At 37.5% G+C, this 20,059-nt stretch overlaps 1 protein-coding gene across 3 annotated transcripts in view; it reads right to left on the reverse strand.

Annotated features, from left to right (window-relative positions):
• The window catches only part of NSMF (NMDA receptor synaptonuclear signaling and neuronal migration factor), a 150,444-nt gene that overhangs the window by 85,859 nt on the left and 44,526 nt on the right, over positions 1 to 20,059 (reverse strand). For 2 of the 3 annotated variants that reach the window (XM_044058741.1, XM_044058742.1), the window contains exon 3: positions 11,692 to 12,174. The exons of the other annotated variant lie outside the window; for it this stretch is intronic. In XM_044058741.1, coding sequence (XP_043914676.1) covers positions 11,692 to 12,174 — 483 coding nt within the window. The remainder of the gene's footprint in view (positions 1 to 11,691; positions 12,175 to 20,059) is intronic. 3 annotated transcript variants of the gene reach the window in all.

The following is a 20,059-nucleotide window of genomic DNA, read 5'->3' on the forward strand; positions in this document are numbered from 1 at the left end:
CCACCACAGCACTACTGTCTTTTACTAACATAGTTAACCATTACAGAAACAAGGGTCTATTCGTATCATCCATATTCTTAGACTTATCAAAAGCTTTTGACATGATTAACCACAATATGCTTCCTCAAACTCTATCTTCCCTAAACATTAGCTACTCTTCTACCTCTTGGTTCAGCAGTTACTTATCAGGCCAGCAACAAGCAGTCCTATGGCAAAAACCACTTGTCCCCTCTCTTACCAGTATCCTATGGAGTCCCTCAAGGCTCCATCCTTGGGCCACTGCTGTTCTCTCTATTTACCAACCAGCTGTCCTCCTCCGCACTCACCGCCTCAGTAGTACAATATTCCAATGACACCACCCTTATATGTGCTGCCCCCACAATAAAAGAACTTCATTCCCTAACCCAAAACAACTTTACTCTAGCCGAAATATGGTTCACTAACACCAAACTTATTCTTAATCCCAAAAAAACAAAACTTATTCTTTTCAGCCGAGGTAGGGCCCCCTTTAGACAATAATTTTAGCATAACTTCCAAAGATAATATCCAAATCACTCCAACCACACACACTAAACTTCTAGGTATTGAAATTGACAACAACTTGAGATTCGACATCCACATAGCACAAACCATCAAGAAAGTAAACAAAAAACTTGGGTTCCTCTACAGGAACAAACAGTTTATCACTAGACATACCAAAGCCACAATTGCAAGGACTCATCTCTTATCCATCCTCCTCTATGCCTCCCCTATCCTGACTAATCTCCTCCAGGCTGATTTATACAAAATGGAATCCTGTTATAAGAATATTGTTAAGTTCGCTACAGAGGCCTCGTATAGGACCCATCACTGTCTATCCCTTAAGCAGCTTAACTGGTGTGAGCTGCCTCAGCTACTGCTACTCAATCAATTTTCAGTAGCACACAAGTTATACTACCTTCCTGATAAAACCCCTGCACTCCAGCATCTAATTCAGCCCTACACTACCACTAGAACCTTAAGATCTAGTAACCAGAACCTTATAAATGTCATCAAATTTAAGAATGATGTTGGTACGTCTCTCTTTGGTTCCACTATTGCAAGAATCTGGAATAGACTACCAAGCCACATAACTTCCAATAGCTCTATTATACAATTTAAAAAACTCCTGAAGACCCACTTTTCAACAACTGTTACTCCCCAGGATAATACATACCAATGCATTGTTAGGATGATACTGTTATGTAATTGCAGTTCCCCTCGAAAGGCTGTTATACTAATCATACCTCAGAGAATGTCACTACTCTTGATATCTATTGTATAGTTAGCATCCACTACCTGTTGCCAAAAACAATTCCATACACTGAATATTCTTAACCACCTTGCATATTTTTATCCTTAAAAATTATGTATGTGCTTACTACATTGTAGATTTTAAGCCTAACAAATATGTATGTGTTTTAAATTTTGATGTTATGTGTTTTTTTGAAATTTTATTTGATGAGTTTTTAATTTCTACTTTATTGTGTGCTTATATTTCTCCTATGTATTGTATTTTTGGAGCTTTTCTCTCCGGGCCTCTGCTGAATGTTAAATAAATTAAAATAAATAAATAAATAAAAATCTGCCATTGTTAAGTGAGCCTGATTTTCATAAGTGCGGGATTAATAACCTGTAATATCATTTTACTATTCTGGGATGGCCATGAGCTCTTATTGTACCATAAAACTGACAAAATGCAGAGGCTATTTTATCATTGATTAATAGATTTGGCTTAAACATACATCTGTGCGTATGTTTTTACACACACACACACACACACACACACACACACACACACACACACACACACACACACACACACACACACACCTTCACTGGAAACAGTAATTGTAACTTGTTTATGTCATATAAAGGGCACTGATAAGCCAGGATGAGCTGCTAATCAGATTTCCAGTAGATGGAAATAATCAGGACCAGTTAGGAGACTGACGCCCCCTGGGGAAGCACCACACTGTGGCCAAGGAGTGTTTTATTTCTTTTTTTGCTGCCTTACACCCCCATACAAACTTGGATGTGCAAAGAGAAGGGGCCTGCAATGAACGGCTCTGTTGATGTTCTTTGCTTCTGTGAGTGACATTTCCAATAAAAGTCACACCCATCAACCCTGAAGTACCAGTGGTCTTTTCCACAATCTCCAAAAGAGAAATAAAACCACCCCAAGTACACATATCCCTCTCCCACCCTCCAGAAGAGGCAAGTGGACAAGACCCTTCACTTCTCCTAAACTCAACTCCTAAAGTGATGGGGTTGTTAATTGAACCCTAGTCACCTTGACCACAGTCAGGGTCCTGTCCGTCTGCACCGCAAAGCCAGTAAATATGTGCTGTGCTTACTTCAGTCAGAAAAGGGGCAGGGATTTGAAGGGGAGGCAGAGAAGTGCATTGTAGTCAAATTATGACACGGGGTAAAGTTTCAGATTACTGTCGGTCTACTTTAGCAGGGCCTATTCCAATAGTTACTAATATTGGCTAAGTCTGCCAGGTATGGGCACTCTGATAATTTGAAAGTGTCCAGAATTATTGCTTTGGTCTGTCGTGTGAAATCTCTTTGTTCAAGTTCACACTATTCAGACTTTGTTGATATTAATAATAATAATAATAAAAATTTGTTAACAATATAGGCCCACTGGACAAACAGACCCTTTCCTGGGTCAACCCAGAAACGATATCTGGTTAAATGACTTGCTCAAGGTCACACAGCAAACATATGAGGGCTGAGGGAATCAAACCCTGCACCACAAAAACTTATATCCTGTGATCCTCTGAAACATTTGCCAGACATCAATCTGTATAATAAAATATGAATACTCTATCTGTACATATTTGCAGTTTATTTAAATGAGTTTTGCTTTACACTGTTAAAGGTTAAAGAATAAACACTTGAATATATCTATCTATATCTATCTCTCTATCTGTCTACGTGTCTGTCTTTCTTTCTGTCCATCTACCTATCTAACGCTTTCTCCTGAATTAAAGGTGATACAAAAACTACGCTATTCAAAGCAAATATTAAACTGCACAGTGCTAAAAGTCCCACAAAAGATAGAACCATTTCCATCATATATGACATTTCCTTATACCGGTAAAATCATTACAGCTGCCAAATGTTTTTGTTGGCTGCCAGTGGGTGTGTCTAGTGCTGAATGCCTCAGAGAGAAGCTGAATTGTGGTTGTTGGAGCCAAGCATTACTCATTCCATTAGAAACCAAAGCAAAATGTTAATTAGCTAGTAAATTAGACTATGCAGTGGATTTTTAATCTATTATTTTATATTAATTTAATTAAAGCCATGGTTGTTCTGGCTATGCATTATGCAACTATCTCAGTTTGGAGACTGTCTGCTATTGCTTTGGGCCATTTATGAAACACACAGCATGACAGAGTTGTTTTTTAATTACTCCAAATAATAGACAAACTTTAAAGAAAAAGTCATTAATTCGCATGAAGGTAATGGAAGGATGGAATTCCATGTGAGTTTATAACTTGTGTACTTTATTTCAGTACCAATTAGGTAAGTGAGTGTGTGTGTGTGTGTGTGTGTGTGTGTGTGTGTGTGTGTGTGTGTGTGTGTGTGTGTGTGTGTGTGTATGTCCATGTGCATGCATGTTTACATTCAGATCAGTATATTGCAGTTTAATAACCATATATAAATATTAATGTGCATGCATACTTACTCTTGAAATGCTACAGCACTACACTTATACTGCCTTTCTCAGCCTCTATGTCATTTTACAACTTCTGTGTATACTGCTGCTAATTGCAGTACTACAATGCCGAAGATTTGTCTATGATGTGCTAACGAACTTTATCATCTTATGTAGTGTTTGCTTGCATTTGCTTACTATGTGACCGAACAAGTCAGTTAATCGGGCAGGCTCCCTTAACAAAAAAAAAATATATATATATATACACACACACACACACACACACACACACACACATATATATATATATATATATATATATATATATATATATATATATATGAGAGCAGTTTATAATCTCAAAATACTGAAATGTCGAATTTCAGTATCTCGAGACTATAAACCCGAATGTTTAAAATAGCGAAAGTTCATAATCGCGAATTCGAATATCTCAAATTCGCTGTTGTGGCCTTACACTACATAATGTCTGGGATTATGTGTTTATGGTGTGCGGTGCCGTCTGTGGATCTAGGTATTTTGTCAGGTAAGTGAGTGTTTTGTAAGGGATTTGAGTGGGGGTTAGAGTGTGTTTGAGTTTGCTGATATGTTTGATGTGTGTGAGGGATTGCAGAATGTGAGTGTGTGAGTTTGCTTTTGTTTCCTGTTTGTGCGATCTCGGAGTTGGTATATATAAGTAGGGGGTGTGTGGGGGTGCAGTTGTGTATGTGTGCAGTTTCTGTTTGTTTATGTTGTAATGTGGGTGTTGTGGTGTATGTATGGTGTAGTGTATGCGGTTTGTTCGGTGTTTTGAATTTCGCGGTTTTGGGCTCAGGGTTTTGTAGTTTCGGTGTTTTGTGGATTTGGTTTCATAATTTCAAAATACTGAAATTCGATGTTCGATTTCAGTTTTACGAGACCATGAAATCGAATCCACACAACACTGAAAGACCAAAACCGTGAAGCCCAAAACAGCAAAATTGAAAACACAGCACACACCAGACCACACATATACCACAACACCCACATCACAACATAACCAACAAAATAAACATCCACAAACCTACAACACAAATAAGAAGGGGGGCAAGCCCTCCTGCACCCCCATGTCGGGGGCTGCAACCCCCACCCACCCTCCTACTTATATACACTAACTCCAAGATTGCACAAATAGTAAACAAAAGCAAACACACACACACACACACACACACACACACACACACACACACACACACACACACACACACACACACACACACACACACACATTCTACAGTCCCTCACACACACATCACACATATCAGCACACTCCCATACATTCGCAGTCCCACCAAAAACCCTTAGAAAACACTCACTTACCTGACATAACACCTAAATCCACACATGACACCACTCACACTCCACATACAATCCCGGACATTACGTAGTGTAAAGCCATAACCGCAATTACGCACTTTCGCTATTTTCAAACTTCGACTTTATAGTCTTGAGATACTGAAATTCGAAATTTCAATATTTCAAGATTATAAAGTGTTATATACATATATATATATATATATATATATAGAGAGAGAGAGAGAGAGAGAGAGTTCCCTAGTTATAAAAAGAATTAAATACTCGGCTATGTAAAGATTGTTCAAGGAACTAAAATTAAGGGGCTGTGTATTGCATGTTCCTTCTTCAAATCTGTGAAAAGGTTACAAGTAAGTCTACATCTTATCTGTAGCAGTTTTGAAGGCATGTATCTATTTCATACGTCATTTGTCCCTTCTTGGATGTATCTATTTTGGGAGATACATTACTATTTCCTGGCTTGATTTATCCCTTCACGTGATTTTCTGAATCCACACCCATCACACATGATTTTGAATCAGTTTCGTCTAAAGGAAATCAGGCTGCATCACCAAAATAATGTAAAGAAGGAGGCTCTACATTTCACATTCTCTTTTCAGAAGCAAAAATAAATGACTTCATGAGGTAGATTTGTACAATTTCATTCATGAAAGACTACATATTTTGCACAATGTCTTTCATATTATGGCTTATATGTTTAAATCATTTTTTCACTGTCATTTCTTAAACTTGTATTTTTGAGTAGTAGCCCATAATCCTACTGGAATTAGGAAGAGATACATGTATTCATTATTCTAATTAAGTCCAGTTATTTTTGGCTGCATCTGCCTAGTTTTTGGGAGCCCTAGAACCTTTTTCAATATGTGCAGGTTGGGAGGTGTGGTTATTAGTGAGCAGACAACAGCAATAACTGTCCAGACATTTTTGCATTTGACATATTAATAGCCATCATGCCAAAAATTTGTACTAATTTTTATTTATGTGCTGCATCTTAATTACATATTTGGGATATGTACCACAGACACGCAAGATCTGTGGCACTCTGTGGAGAGAGGGAAGGGAAGGAATAGCAGAGGAGTGGGGTGTGTGTGCGTGTGTGTGTGTGTCTGTGTGTGTGTGTGTGTGTGTGTGTGTGTGTGTGTGTGTGTGTGTGTGTGTGTGTGTGTGTGTGTGTGTGTGTGTGTGTGTGTGCGTGCATTTGCGTACGTGTGTGTACTGGAAGCCTTGGGTGTCAACAATGTGCAAGCTAGTGCATAGTTTTAGCTTCCGCCAATGTGTAGCGACTTTTATAATCATTTTCTTTCCCTAGACATAAATCATACAAAAAAAGAGTCCATTGGATCTTACTGAATTGAGGGATGGCAGTCATACAGAAGTTGAAAAATAATTATTAAACTGAACCTGTAATACTTCAATATTTCCAGTAAGACAACTTTTAAAATGTTAGAAGTTTCATTTCCGTTGATCTTGCAAAAGCAGCACTTATTGCCTTTCATGCTTTTGATAATCTAAAAATGCATGTCATTGTAATTATAGAGGTCACCTGCATAGCAGTCCTAAAGCAGAGTTTGTGCCCCTCAAACCTTGACTGTCTCCTCAGACAAAGAGTGCTCACTACATCAGGTTAATTTGGGCTTTACTGGTGATCTTACCAAACTGAATGCTTCATGGTACTAAGTTATTTTTTTGTTTTCATGATGCATTGTAATTCTACAGTAATCTTAGTTCTTAAATGCTACAATAATGTGTTTCATACCTCATTTTTACTTGATTGATTTTCTTAAACAGATTGCGTAAAAAATCTTGGGATATGTTACTTTAAGGGATCTAACATGCTTCTCTATAGGAACAAGAAAATAACGCCACAACTAAATGTGTTGTACATGATTTTAAAACCATTTCATTTTAAAACTTCAAAAGGTTGCACAAATTCTTATTTTATAATATGGCTTGGTCTTATATAATCCAAACAGCAGCAATTCATTCTCTCTAAACCACTATCAACTTCCTACATTAAGTCTTTACTTCTCAAATTGAAACCCTACTCCCCCTCAGTCTTCCTCCAGGCTGCCACTAACTCACTAGCCCTCCCTATCTCCATACTTATAAACTGCTCTATTACCGAATGCAGAGTTCCTTCAGTCTGGAAACAGTTCTTCACCTTACCCATCCACAAAAGTGTAAACTCCTCTGATCTTACCAACCTCAGGCCAGTAGCAATTCTATCCCCTCTCTCTAAAATACTTGAAAAATTTGTACACAAACAAGTACTGGATTACCTCATACATAAAAATTTACTCACCCCCCACACTACATGGCTTTTGTCCAAAACATACCACCACCACAGCCCTTATATATCCTTTACCAACACAATCACCCTTGCCAGAGACAATAACAAACTAGTCCTGTACCTATTCCTCCATCTCTCAAAAGTGTTTGACACCGTCTCTCACCCCTTATTGTTTGCCAAACTCTTGAATCTTTCCACCTCAACTATTATCTGTTTCGCTGGCATCTTAATGACTGCCTACAATCTGTCAAATGGCCCTCTGCATGTTACCTTGCTCTTCCGGTTCAGATGGGAGTACCCCAAGGTTCAATTCTTGGACCTTTACTCTTTAATATCTTTACTAATCATATACCTCTTGTCCACAGTCTACAATTGTCCAATACACAGATGACTCAGCAGTCATCACCACAGCTGATGCCCTCTCTGACCTAAACTCTACTACACAAAAATCATTTATTTCCATTAAAAACTGGCTATCTAATAATCAGTTAATACTAAATCCAATAAAGACCAAACTGCTTTTTCTCCCAAAAACCCACAACCTCAAATCTGCATCCATAATCTCTTCCCTTAATAACACACCTATCACAGTTGAATCACACACTAAGATTATTGATGTCATAATAGATTGCTGACTCAAATTTGACCTTCATGCTCTCAGCTGCATCAAAAAAAAAAAAAAAACACCAAAGGCTTGAAATCGTTTACAGAAATAAAAAAAAAAATCTTGTCAAACAAAGCTAAAATCCCCCTCTGTAACACTTACCTTCTCCCTAGCCTATTCTATGGATCACAAATTCTCACCAAGCTTCAGGTCTCTCTCTCTTAACAAAACTAGAAACCACCTATAATAAAGTTGCCAGATTCGCTGCTGGCCAGCTCTGTAACTCTCATCACCATCTTTATCTAAATAGCTTAAACTGACTTGAATTTCCCCACCAACTACTTCTCTCAGCTTCAGATCATACACGCCATCCTGTATCTGCCCTCCTACAATTTAGACATCTCCTCACTAGTCTCTCTCTCTCTACACCCCTCCCAGGACTCTCCGAACCACTAATCAAAACCTTTTACAAATCTACAAGTCCCAAAGCAAAACTGGACATAACCTTTATAGCTACTCCCCCGTCCTGTCTTAGAATAAACTTCCTCTGGAAATTAGAAGTATTAAGCACCCACAACAATTCAAAACTGCTACCAAAAACTATCTAAAAATCACCTGGATCTGCCACTGTAAATATCCTCCTTAAACTGTCAACTATCACATCATCTACTGTCACTCCCTCCTTTCTGCCTCCTTACTTAACAGCCAAACTGTGAGATTTTACCTGTAAAAGCTTAGATCTTTCTGCACAAACTTACTGTTCAGATTATATTTAGAAACTACCTAATTAAACTAATTACATTTGGCTCTAATGCTTGCTTATGGCACAAGTATATACTACAGATGCACTATTTAATGACTGTAATTTAAGATATATGCTTATATATTCTCTGTGTATCATTGTGATCAGTTTTCTTTTTATGCTAAACTTTGTATCTGCTTTTTAATTTTCTTTTATAAATTTATTGTTAACTGTGGAGCTTTTCTCCCCGGGCCTCAGGTTTAAAAGGGCAACAGCTCAGTCGGACTAACCCAGTCAACAAATGTCAAATAAATAAATTAAAATATTACATTTGTATGAACACAGTACCCTTTAAATCATGCAGTGATCTGAGCTACGAGCTGAGCTGACTGAGGGTGTTTCAAAACTTCTAGTAACACATTCAAAATAATTTATAGTTCTGTTATTTATTTTTATTTATTTTATTTTTTTCTTTTATATGGCATTTTGATTGTGATAAGCTTCCTGAAGTTCCTGGCATTAACCAAAAGTAAATTTCTGAAAGTTTAATCATAACCCCCACCCTAGACTCATTCTGAGAGTTAACCACAACTCCACCCCAGCACTCATTACCGTTAACTTTAGTAGGGTCTATAGTGGATCATCAAAATGTTAATACTTCGAATGGTCTAATATCGAACCGAAAACAGTGAACGCTGAAAATAACAAAGCTGTAGATAACAGAATTTTTTCCTTGGGAAAGAATTTGGTTGTCCGTTTCTGTGGCTTCGCTATTTTCAGCACTGTGATGGAAAGTTACGGGTTGGGTTCAGGTAAGTGTGCGATTGTGTGGACGTTAGGGTTAGGGCAGGGTATGTGAGTTAGGGTTAGGGTGTGGGTGAGGTGAGTGTGCAATAGTGATAGACTTTAGGGTTAGGGCAGGGTATGTGAGTTAGGGTTAGGGCGTGGGTGAGGTGAGTGTGTGATAGTGACAGACTTTAGGGTTAGGGTGCGGGTGAGGTGAGTGTGCAATAGTGATAGACTTTAGGGTTAGGGCACGGGTGAGGTGAGTGTGTGATGGTGATGGACCTTAGGGTTAGGGTTTGGGTTAAGGATAGTGGATAGATAGTACTGTATGTACAGTTTAGTGTAGGGTTAGATGTAGGATTTTAAGTGTGTGTGTGTGGATTGCTGTTTTTTTGGTGTGCTTGTTTTGTGTCTGTGTGTTTCTCGGATTAGGGAATTTTTTCCCAAGGAACAAATTCACTGGTATGAGCTTTCGATGTTTTTAGAGTTCGTGGTTAGAAGTTCGAGGTTCTTGTATTCGATGATGAGCTGTTTCGTTGAACTGATATACACCCCTTTAGTAGACATGACTTCAACCCCTTCTGGGAGACTACAGCTATTAATTATGATAAAGCTGTATACACACAACAGTCTAAGCAGTTTAAAATGTAGTTGCTAACAGGAGAAATACATAAACAAAAGTACATTTCCAAAGCAAATGTCTATTGAGGAGTCCCAGTTAGTAAAAATATACCTTTTGACTGGTAAATTTTTTAAAGCCAGCTTAGGAGAATTACATTTCAAATACTATCAATGAATCCCAGACTGGTCCATTTGTACCACTCACCATATTTAGAAAGAGAACTCCTAGGTTTGCACTGAAGTTCTGATTTTGCACAGCTGAAAAGCTGGTTACCTTCTGTGCTTGCTGACCTCCTAGAAAGACTGTCTAGTTAAAAGATAACATTTTAGAAACATCAGACTCTTCTATTTGCCCACTTCCCGGAACAGGGATGTTCTTCAAATTTAAAGTGCCAGTTCTGTGCTCTGGTTCTCTCGTTAGAAACAGAAGGGCACTAATAGCAATTTTCACAAACACTGAGATCTTCCTCATTATTATAGTCTCACATTTTTGACATAATTGTATTTTTGATATAATTGTATTAGTCTCACATTTTTAATATAATTGTATGCAATAACCCTCAGAAAAGAAACATTGCACAATAAAACAGCAACCTACAGCTGAAGTCTCATTTGTACACTAGACTATCTTTTTAAGTAATGTCACCCTTTGACATCACTTCAGGCACTACCGTACAGGTTCTTACGCATTTTGTCATGCGTATTTTCCAGTGAGATGCACATTTGCAGTACATTCACTTTAATTAAAAATAATTTTATGGAAAAAGGCATCAAAGGGAAGATTGCAGCTGGACAGCTAAGAGAGAATCATGTAATGTAGGTGAAATGTACACACATATAACCAAAAATCAACACACATATACACAAAGTGCAACAGAGACCAATGAAAGAGAGTGAGGTTCCACAGCACAGATTACAACCCCACATTTGCCATGGTCATAATTTATAGTGGCTTTATTTCCCTGTAGCATTTCCTCACTATTGTAATTACACCAACCTAACTGTACTTTGTCACAAAGGAGTATTGTCATTAGTCTGTTTTATTGCAATCACATTTTGCCACAAAATAAGCCCAAAGTATAACGACGTCATACTTTGCCACATGTAAGTGTTTTTACCAGGATCTCATTGTACCACAGGGAAGTATTGCCATAACCAAACTGTAACCTGAACTGTGTCATCTTCCTCTTTTGAACTGGTCACCTTCTAAAGATGGAAATTACACACTGAAACATTTGTTTTGCTCATGAAACTTCGGAGATTAAGGCTGTACAGAAAACTAGTAATGGAAGTAGAGCGTCCATGTGCTTTCAATTTACTTGCATAGTTTTTGAATGGCTAGGGAGGGAACATGACATTCTTTTTAAGGAAGGATACTTCCACAACAATAATCAAAATATTCCTGACTGATATTAAACTGCAGGCCAATATTGGTAATATGGACCTCATTTTTAAAAGACTGATAATAAAAATGTATTTGTATATATTGCCTACAAATGGGTCAAAGAATACAGATATAAAAGATTTTTGCATTAATTCCTCAGATTCATGAGCAAGCAGCTAAACAATATATACATTTTTATGAACAGACAGACACATACTGCATGACTTACCAGAGACCCGATCCACACTGTACATCCTCTCCAGTTTTTTTCGCCGCCATCCTGCCTCACTGGAATGTAGGTGGTCAAGATCAAAGGAGTGATGGGAAGGGGCAGCAGCAAGTCGGGCACAGTTGGGGCACTCTCTAGAACCCTGCCTGCTGGCCCCCCACTTGCAGTGCCGGCCAATGTTGTGTGAGCTGCCTGCACTCTGCAGGGGCTGAATATGGGGCCGAAGTTCCTGCTCACCCTTCAAAAGTGCCAGTTCTATGCTCTGGTTTTCTCGATCAGACAGCATCTGCCTCTCTCCGGAAATAGTGTACACTCTGGGCTTCTGTTCTTCTTCTTTTCCTGGTATCTTCTCAGGTTGCTCCTCTGAAAAACTTCTCTCAAACTTGCTGTTGGAGACAAGAGATAATCTGCGCTTGTTCTGGGGTATTTGCTGGGATTCCACAGCCTCTTCTTGGCTCATAAATGCATCAGCTAACAGTTGGTCTGAAACAGAATGGGGTAGGGGGCAAGGACTTTTTTAAACTAGGGTGGCACAACATGTTGCCCCAAGAAATGTCAACAACTTGGGAGCTGGATCAAAACACCCTTTTGTTTTTCTTGTTTTAATTAACATTTAACATTTCTTTATATGATTATTAAAGCTGGGATATACCATATGCATCTGCCAGACCCTTAAATATTAGTCTGCGGCAGGTGAAGAAGGAAAGCATATCAGATTTAGCAGGAGGGAGAAGATAAGATAGTTGCCAAAAAATACATATTTCAAATGCAAGCATGCCGAACTCACAGAATAAGGCAGAAAGAAAGAAAGAACAGAGGTGAGGTGATAATACATGCAGACACAGACAGAAAAAAATGAATGCATTGATAAGGTGTAATTAAAATAAGACAGACAAGCAGTGAGCATTGAGCAGTACAAAAAACAGAAGTAGCAATCCTACATCCAAGTAGCTTTAAAAAGGCACATGACAGGTGGTAATGTCAGGTATTTTACATGGCAATCACATCAGTGAGCTGGAGAGGAAAGCAAACCCTGTGCATAGAAATGTGAATACTGTAAACGTGCATACTGCTGTGGTAGGAAAAGTGTGGGGGTAAATTCACTCAGGCTGTTAGTAAGGGCAGGAGTGTATGGTAAGTGACAATATGCTTACAATGTCAGGGATCAGAATCAAACCTTTGACTTGAGTTTGAAACCCAAAGAACATGAACAATACTGCTGGAGAATGCAGCATTAGCAAATGGTACTACAATTCCCTTCAACGATAATTGGCGTGATAATACCTAGCGGCTTGTAACAACAGTAACCTCGCTACATTGTTTCGTCTCCATCACAGAATTGATACTAACACTTCTAACTGCATCAGCTGAATTTGCATTCTCCAGATATAATATGCTGTATCTGTGTAAGCTCTATCTACGAGTTACAACACTAAAAATAATGGATCAGGCTTCTGCTGTTTGTCTCACCTTAAGAAATATTTTGGTAGGACCTCAGAATTTGTAGACAATTTATACCATTTATTTATAATATGACAGCACGCACCAATTTTAATGAATGCTTAAATAAATAAATAATGTGATGCACTGTACAGACGTACACAAGCTAGAAATATTTATCGCTTTGTTTCCATGTCAATATACAAATTTGTATGCTTCTCCCATAGTTTGGGATCATGGAAGGCAGATTAATGTAAATATGACATGAGGGTGCATGCGCCTGTTTAACTGTTGAAATTATAACAGCCTATAAGTATGGACATTACATTGCTTAATACTGTATCCTTCCATTCTGGTTTCTACTCCTACTTGCAGAATAATCAATAACAGACTTTAAGAAGTAGTGTGCTATGCAAATGACTGTGCCTCACTTAGGAAACCTAATGTGAAAATGTTAATTGCCCCAGAAAAGAATTTGTTGCATCTGCCAGTGCTATAAACTATACTGTATCCCAGGCATCAGTAAAGGCATATTTAACTAATGAATTAAAAACAATCCCATATTTTCCAGAGGTTTTTTTTTTTCATTTAAGGCAGTACAGAGTAATTCAAATTAGTTGTTTTGAAGGCAATATTATCAGTATTAAAATAAAGTAATAAGTACGGTTCTCTGCCATCATTCACCAAATTAGGAGTGGTTCTCTAGTTTCACAGTATATGTACAGTGATACATTTGATACCTTTAGTACCTTGACCAGTACCTGAGGCCGACTGATGTTTTAGCAACTACTCTGGTTGTTCTTTAGTATCTAGTACTTAAGTTTTATTAAGAGGAACAGGAAGTCCATTTGGTTTAAAACAGTAATCTGAGGCATGATCCAATGCAGTCAGATCTTATTGTACTCTTTAGGAATATTCTCATTTATTAGCAATGTATTATATAGATCACACGACAAACTGCAACAAGAAACAAATTCATATCCATGTTTGCTTAGTAGATCCAGAGGAAACAAATGACACAGAAACACTAAACAAAAGAAAAGGGGGTTCTAAAAACGTGCTGCAATTTAAGCAACTCACAAAATCGGAGCACAGAAGCAAGTGCAATGAACTCCACTCAAAATAATTTACTTACTCAGACACTGCATATGTCACAAATCACATAACACTGTAACAGTAGGTGAGGTGGAACATTTGTGTTTCATTCCTTTTACTTATTATGTGCTGCTTTTGTGAATCTGCATATCATGAGACACTATTTACAAGAAGAGCATACATAAAACGTTTTAAACAGCATAGAAATGAAAACCACCCAGGTTGCCTGTTGTATCTCTTGAGTATTAGCTCCCATTTTTACATTTTATACTCTGTTACTGGTGCAAACAAACCAGGAGATCGACATGTAATTTTCTATGTCAGGTGGTATTTGTTTTATTCGTAAACAGAGCACAGGTGTCTTGTAAAAGAATATAAGTACCCACTGGAGATCAGCCAACACCCACAGTATTGGTAGTCAGATGTCAACACAAAAATAAACAACTGACCACTTTCTTTGATTAGCAACGCCTTCCTTACATCTTCCTAGACATAATACATATCTAATTCTGTAGTTACTCCATATGAATAATATTTAATTATGATTAAAACAAACCATTGCCAAAACAAGGCTGTCTCTAACAAGACAAACTGCATTTTTTGAATTTGTCAGTATAACTGATACAGCACTTGGTGAATAATTTGTGCATTACTCAGTAAATGCTGATTTTATTTAAAATAGGGCTAAATGGCTTCAGTCACTTAGAATTCTGCCTCAGGTATTGTATAGTCATTGTAGCATTCTAGAAAGGCATGTTATGTTTTTAAAGTTGTGAGAAATGTTGTAAAACCACAGTGAAAAAAAAGTTTGTATTTCTTTTGCGAAGATGTCTCTACAGACATTTTATCTCACAGTTTTATTCTTCGATAGTTTTTAAAAAGAATCAAAGGGGTTGGGTGAAATGCCTATCGCAGTGGACACAGAGGAAAAGATTTGTTTATCATTAATCATCTTGCTTTCGGGAAATTTCATTGTCTTACAGGGGACATGTTAGAGGAGTTTGCAGGCATCAGCCTCACAAATCCTGCACTGATTCCTTGATATGATGCCACAGCATATGTATAAGCATATTTGGTTGTAGTGGATACTAGGGAATCGAACCAGCATCATTGACTGTCCCACATTGCTATCAAGCCTACACCTGCTATACATGGCGTTGTGTGTATCAAAAAGGAGGGTTTCCACTCCTTTGACTGAATGGTGCTGTGTTGATTTGGTACAATGTAGCCACTGTGACACTGTACCATAACATGTCAGAAGTGGGTATTTATTAATTAAATTATTTATATTTGTTAATTGTGGTAGAACTCTGACCCAGAAAGACCATTTGTAGGTACTGCCTAGGGATACACAAAGAAAACACAAGAATCAACAAAACATTGATCATAAAAAGTTGATGGCTGGTAAAAAGCATACAGAGGCAATTAACTAGTAATACATATGCTAAACAGTTGTACCCGAATGGTACTTGTGACTATTACAAATTACACATAAGACGCATGGTGACTATTACATTACATTCTTATGAAAGTGGTATGATTTCACAACAGTGACTATTTACTTTTTTTTCCAGGTAAGAACTTTTGCAGTGGTCAGCAGAAGGGATTTAAGATAAGAGCGGCAAGAGTGAAAGGATAAAGCAAAATAAAACAAAGTGCTCCAAATATATGAATATTTTGGTAGAGGGAGATTTTGGATGCCAAGGAAATAGCATAGACAGGAAGGATTTTGGAAGGGGTTGACTTTGAGAAGGGTGTTAGATCTTTACAGAGAAGTTCTAAGCAAAGCTCATATGGTAGCTAGCCATAATCCTCTATAACAATCCGCCAGACTTGGATGTTTTTGCTGTTTCAGTTCGCTACGGTGCAGATTTGTTTACTGATATGCAACACTGCTGACAAATGCTATTGCTTTGAAAAATTCTATCAATCATGCAATAGTGCAATGAGAAGCAGAAAATCACAGCTAATGTCACATTTGTGGATTTCTTCGTATTTGTTTTTGCCTGTATCCCAGCTCTGTAGATTTGTTACCAGCACCACAGATACTTTTTTCACTGTAAATAATTTTCTGCAAATATTTCTGTGCAAGACATTCTAAATCTTGAAACTAGATTGCACCAAACTGCCTGTGTATCATGCATAAAGAGCCACCAGCCTTAAAATAAAACTTAACGCACATTCCTTCAGCAGTCTGTTCAGAAATGAAACACAAGACGTCACTACAGCAGTAAAACAGACCAGCAGGGGACACTTCAGCAACATATTGCTACAATTACTGAAAGCTTGCCAGGTTCTGCAATCTGCTTGAAGTGACCCATAGAAAGACTCCCAGGTTTACTTAGCATAATAAAGTACCAGGTAGCATATGTTGGAAGAAGAACAGATGGAAATGCATTGTGTAAATAAAATAAATGTTGGTATGACTCCGTATCTGTCATATATGATTTTATCACAAAACAGACTATATGATAGAATTTTCTGGACTGACTGCTAATAAGCATAACTCTTCATCTCTAACCCAGGTTCATGTTGAAACTGTTTTTTTTTTTTTTTGTTACTTCACAGTAAACAAACCATTTTCATTCATACATGAACGTATCTTCCTCAGAACTTACATGAACAAAGTTCTACAATTTGATAATCAAAGTTGTCCTTTCAAAGTGGTTTCAGTTGTCTTTTGTTTTTAGCTTGTCTTACACGTCTAGCTCTCAACTAAGCTATTTTTTGGTTTGATAGATGTGAGTGTGTGTGTGTGTGTGTGTGTGTGTGTGTGTGTGTGTGTGTATATATATATATATATATATATATATATATATATATATGTATGTAAATAGTTATAGGCATAGATATATATAGATATTAGGTTTATTTGGTTTGTTTTTTTTATGCCTTGTAAAATGCTCATGCTAGAAGGGAATAAATCAAAATCATAACTCCCACCCTTCATCATCATCATCATCTTTCGGCTGTTCCCATTAGGGGTCGCCACAGTGGATCATCTGTTTCCATTTCTTCCTGTCCGCTGCATCATGCTCATTCCTAATCCTGTCCATCCTAGTCACACCCAGTGCAAATCTTAACATCTTTAACTGCCACATCCAGCTCTGACTCCTGCCTTTTCGTCAGTGCTATAGTCTCCGACCCATATAACATAGCTGGTCTCACTACCCTCTTGTAGACCTTACCTTTCACTCTTACTGGTACTCGTCTGTCACAAATCACTCCTGACACTCTTCTCCACCCATTCCACCCTACCTGTACTCTCTTCTTCATCTCTCTTCCACACTCACCATTATTCTGAACTGTTGATCCCAAGTACTTAAACTCATCCACCTTTACCAACTCTACTCCCTGCATCCTCACCATTCCTCTACCCTCCCTCTCATTTACACACATATATTCTGTTTTAGCCCTGCTGACCTTCATTCCTCTCCTCTCTAAAACATATCTCCACCTTTCCAGGGTCTCCTCAACCTGGTCCCTACTCTCACTACATATCACAATGTCATCTGCAAACATCATAGTCCACGAGGCCTCCTGTCTAATCTCATCTGTCAACCTGTCCATCAACCACTGCAAATAAGAAAGGGCTCAGAGCTGATCCTTGATGTAATCCCACCTCCACCTTAAATGTATCTGTCACTCCCACCGCAATCCTCACCAATGTCACACTACCCTCGTACATATCCTGTACCACTCTTACATACTTCTCTGCCTCTCCAGACTTCCTCATACAATACCACAACTCCTGTCTAGGCACCCTGTCATATGCTTTCTCTAAGTCCACAAAGACACAATGCAACTCCTTCTGACCTTCTCTGTATTTCTCCAACACTCTCAGAGCAAATATTGCATCTGTAGTGCTCTTTCCTGGCATGAAACCATACTGCTGATCACTAATCATCACCTCCCTTCTTAACCTAGCTTCCACTACTCTTTCCTATAACTTCAAGCTGTGATTGATCCATTTTATCCCTCTGTAGTTACTGCAACTCCCACCCTTCAGTAGGTACATATTATTATTATTATTATTATTATTATTATTGTAATTTTACTGCAATTATACCTTTCTGAAATTAAATGTTTTTATTTTCCTGTGAGTTGCCCCTGCATACTTGTACAATAGCTGTGTCTGTGTTGCTGTATTAGCATTTCCACATACACTAGGATGTGTACATACACACCCTATATATAAATATATATATATACATATATATATATATATATAGATAGATAGATAGATATAGATATAAAAAGATATAGATAGATAATACATGAGGAATGTCAATATACTTAAGCAAGTTATACAGTCTCTAAATCAGATTTTATTTTCCTTGATATTTATTCTTTAGCCAAGTATATTTCTAAGAATGCAATGTTTAAAATGGGATTTTGTCTTTGCTCTCTGAATTTGAAATGCCTTTTTTATATGTCTGTGCATTTAATACACAGTGGGAGTTTTATTGTTCCAACACGAGTTATTGTAAGATAACTTCCAAGTGAAATTTAGCGGGAGCCTGTCAGGGGATTTGATTGAGGCACAGTAATATGTGCCATGTTATAAATCTAAAAAAAGCATATTGTTCTGAAACCGAGATTTTTGTGGAAATATTAGATCAGTCTAATTGAATGCATCCCTGGAGTACATGTTTGTCAAGTGTGGACAGAAAATCATCTCACATCATGAGAGCAATGGTCAGTTATCAATCAAAAGTATGCTGCTGTCTGTTGCATTCTGAGCCATTCCCACAGAATGTGATTTAGCTGGCAGAAGGCTATGATTTTTACCAGTACAGACTAGCAATGATACAGATTCTTACAGTACGGAGAGAAAACAGACCTCCGAAACCAGCAAGTTGAAAACAAGTCTGATACTAGTACCACATTGTAGTAACAAAAACTCTGGAGTCATGCAGCTTTTGCTATTTAGGGTCATGGGGTGGAGGGTGAGGCTTTTGGACTACATAAGTAAATGCATATGGTGAATACCTGACACAGTCTTTTATGTATGAATGATCGCTATCTACCAATAATTAGACTTCCAAGATATTCAACTTTGCATGCAAAGTGCTGTGCAATGTTTTTTTTCCCCTTTAATTCGTCCTGCTAACATTCTCTGCAACTGCCTTCTGTAAAAAAAAATCTTAGTTTACCAACAAATAATGATTAAATATTACCCTCTGTAGCAGACAAAAGCTTGAGAGGAAGACTGACTTGTTTAAAATGTTTTGTTTACTGAATCACTGTAAAGCAATGTGAATCATGCTACCGAGAAGTATTTGTTTACTTAATGATTTGATCTAATTAATTTAAACCATTTAATGCTACTGTGCTACTGTACCAAACTGGTATAATTCTATGTGGAGGAGATTTACAGTGATACCCTCTACCTCAAATTCACTCTTGGATATTAATTAGCAGCTCTATTGTTTTATGTTTTATCCCAAACCAAAAAAGCACTGATATTAATTAATCTAAGTTAATGAATGAGTGCATTACCTATGTGAGAATCAGAATCATCCATTAATGTAAAATTTAATTTGCTTGTCTGCCTATTGTTTGAGGCATCTTAGCACAAAATTTTGATTTCACAGCATGTATAAAAAATCCTTATATATTTGTATATATATATATATATATATATATATATATATATTTTTTTTTTTTTTTTACTACAGTGAAATTTAAAAAGAGTGTGCAGGAACTAGTACACAACAACCTTAGGATTGGGATGTAGCACAAGTGTCATGGAAAAATGACAGAAGACGTAAATGGTTGTTTTGCTGCTTTTGTCAGCAACTGAAGATCCAGGAAGTCTGACAAGATTTGT

Source organism: Protopterus annectens, chromosome 16.part0 (assembly GCF_019279795.1).
Source record: "Protopterus annectens isolate FY-2018-M chromosome 16.part0, PAN1.0, whole genome shotgun sequence".
Classification (NCBI taxonomy): domain Eukaryota; kingdom Metazoa; phylum Chordata; order Ceratodontiformes; family Protopteridae; genus Protopterus; species Protopterus annectens.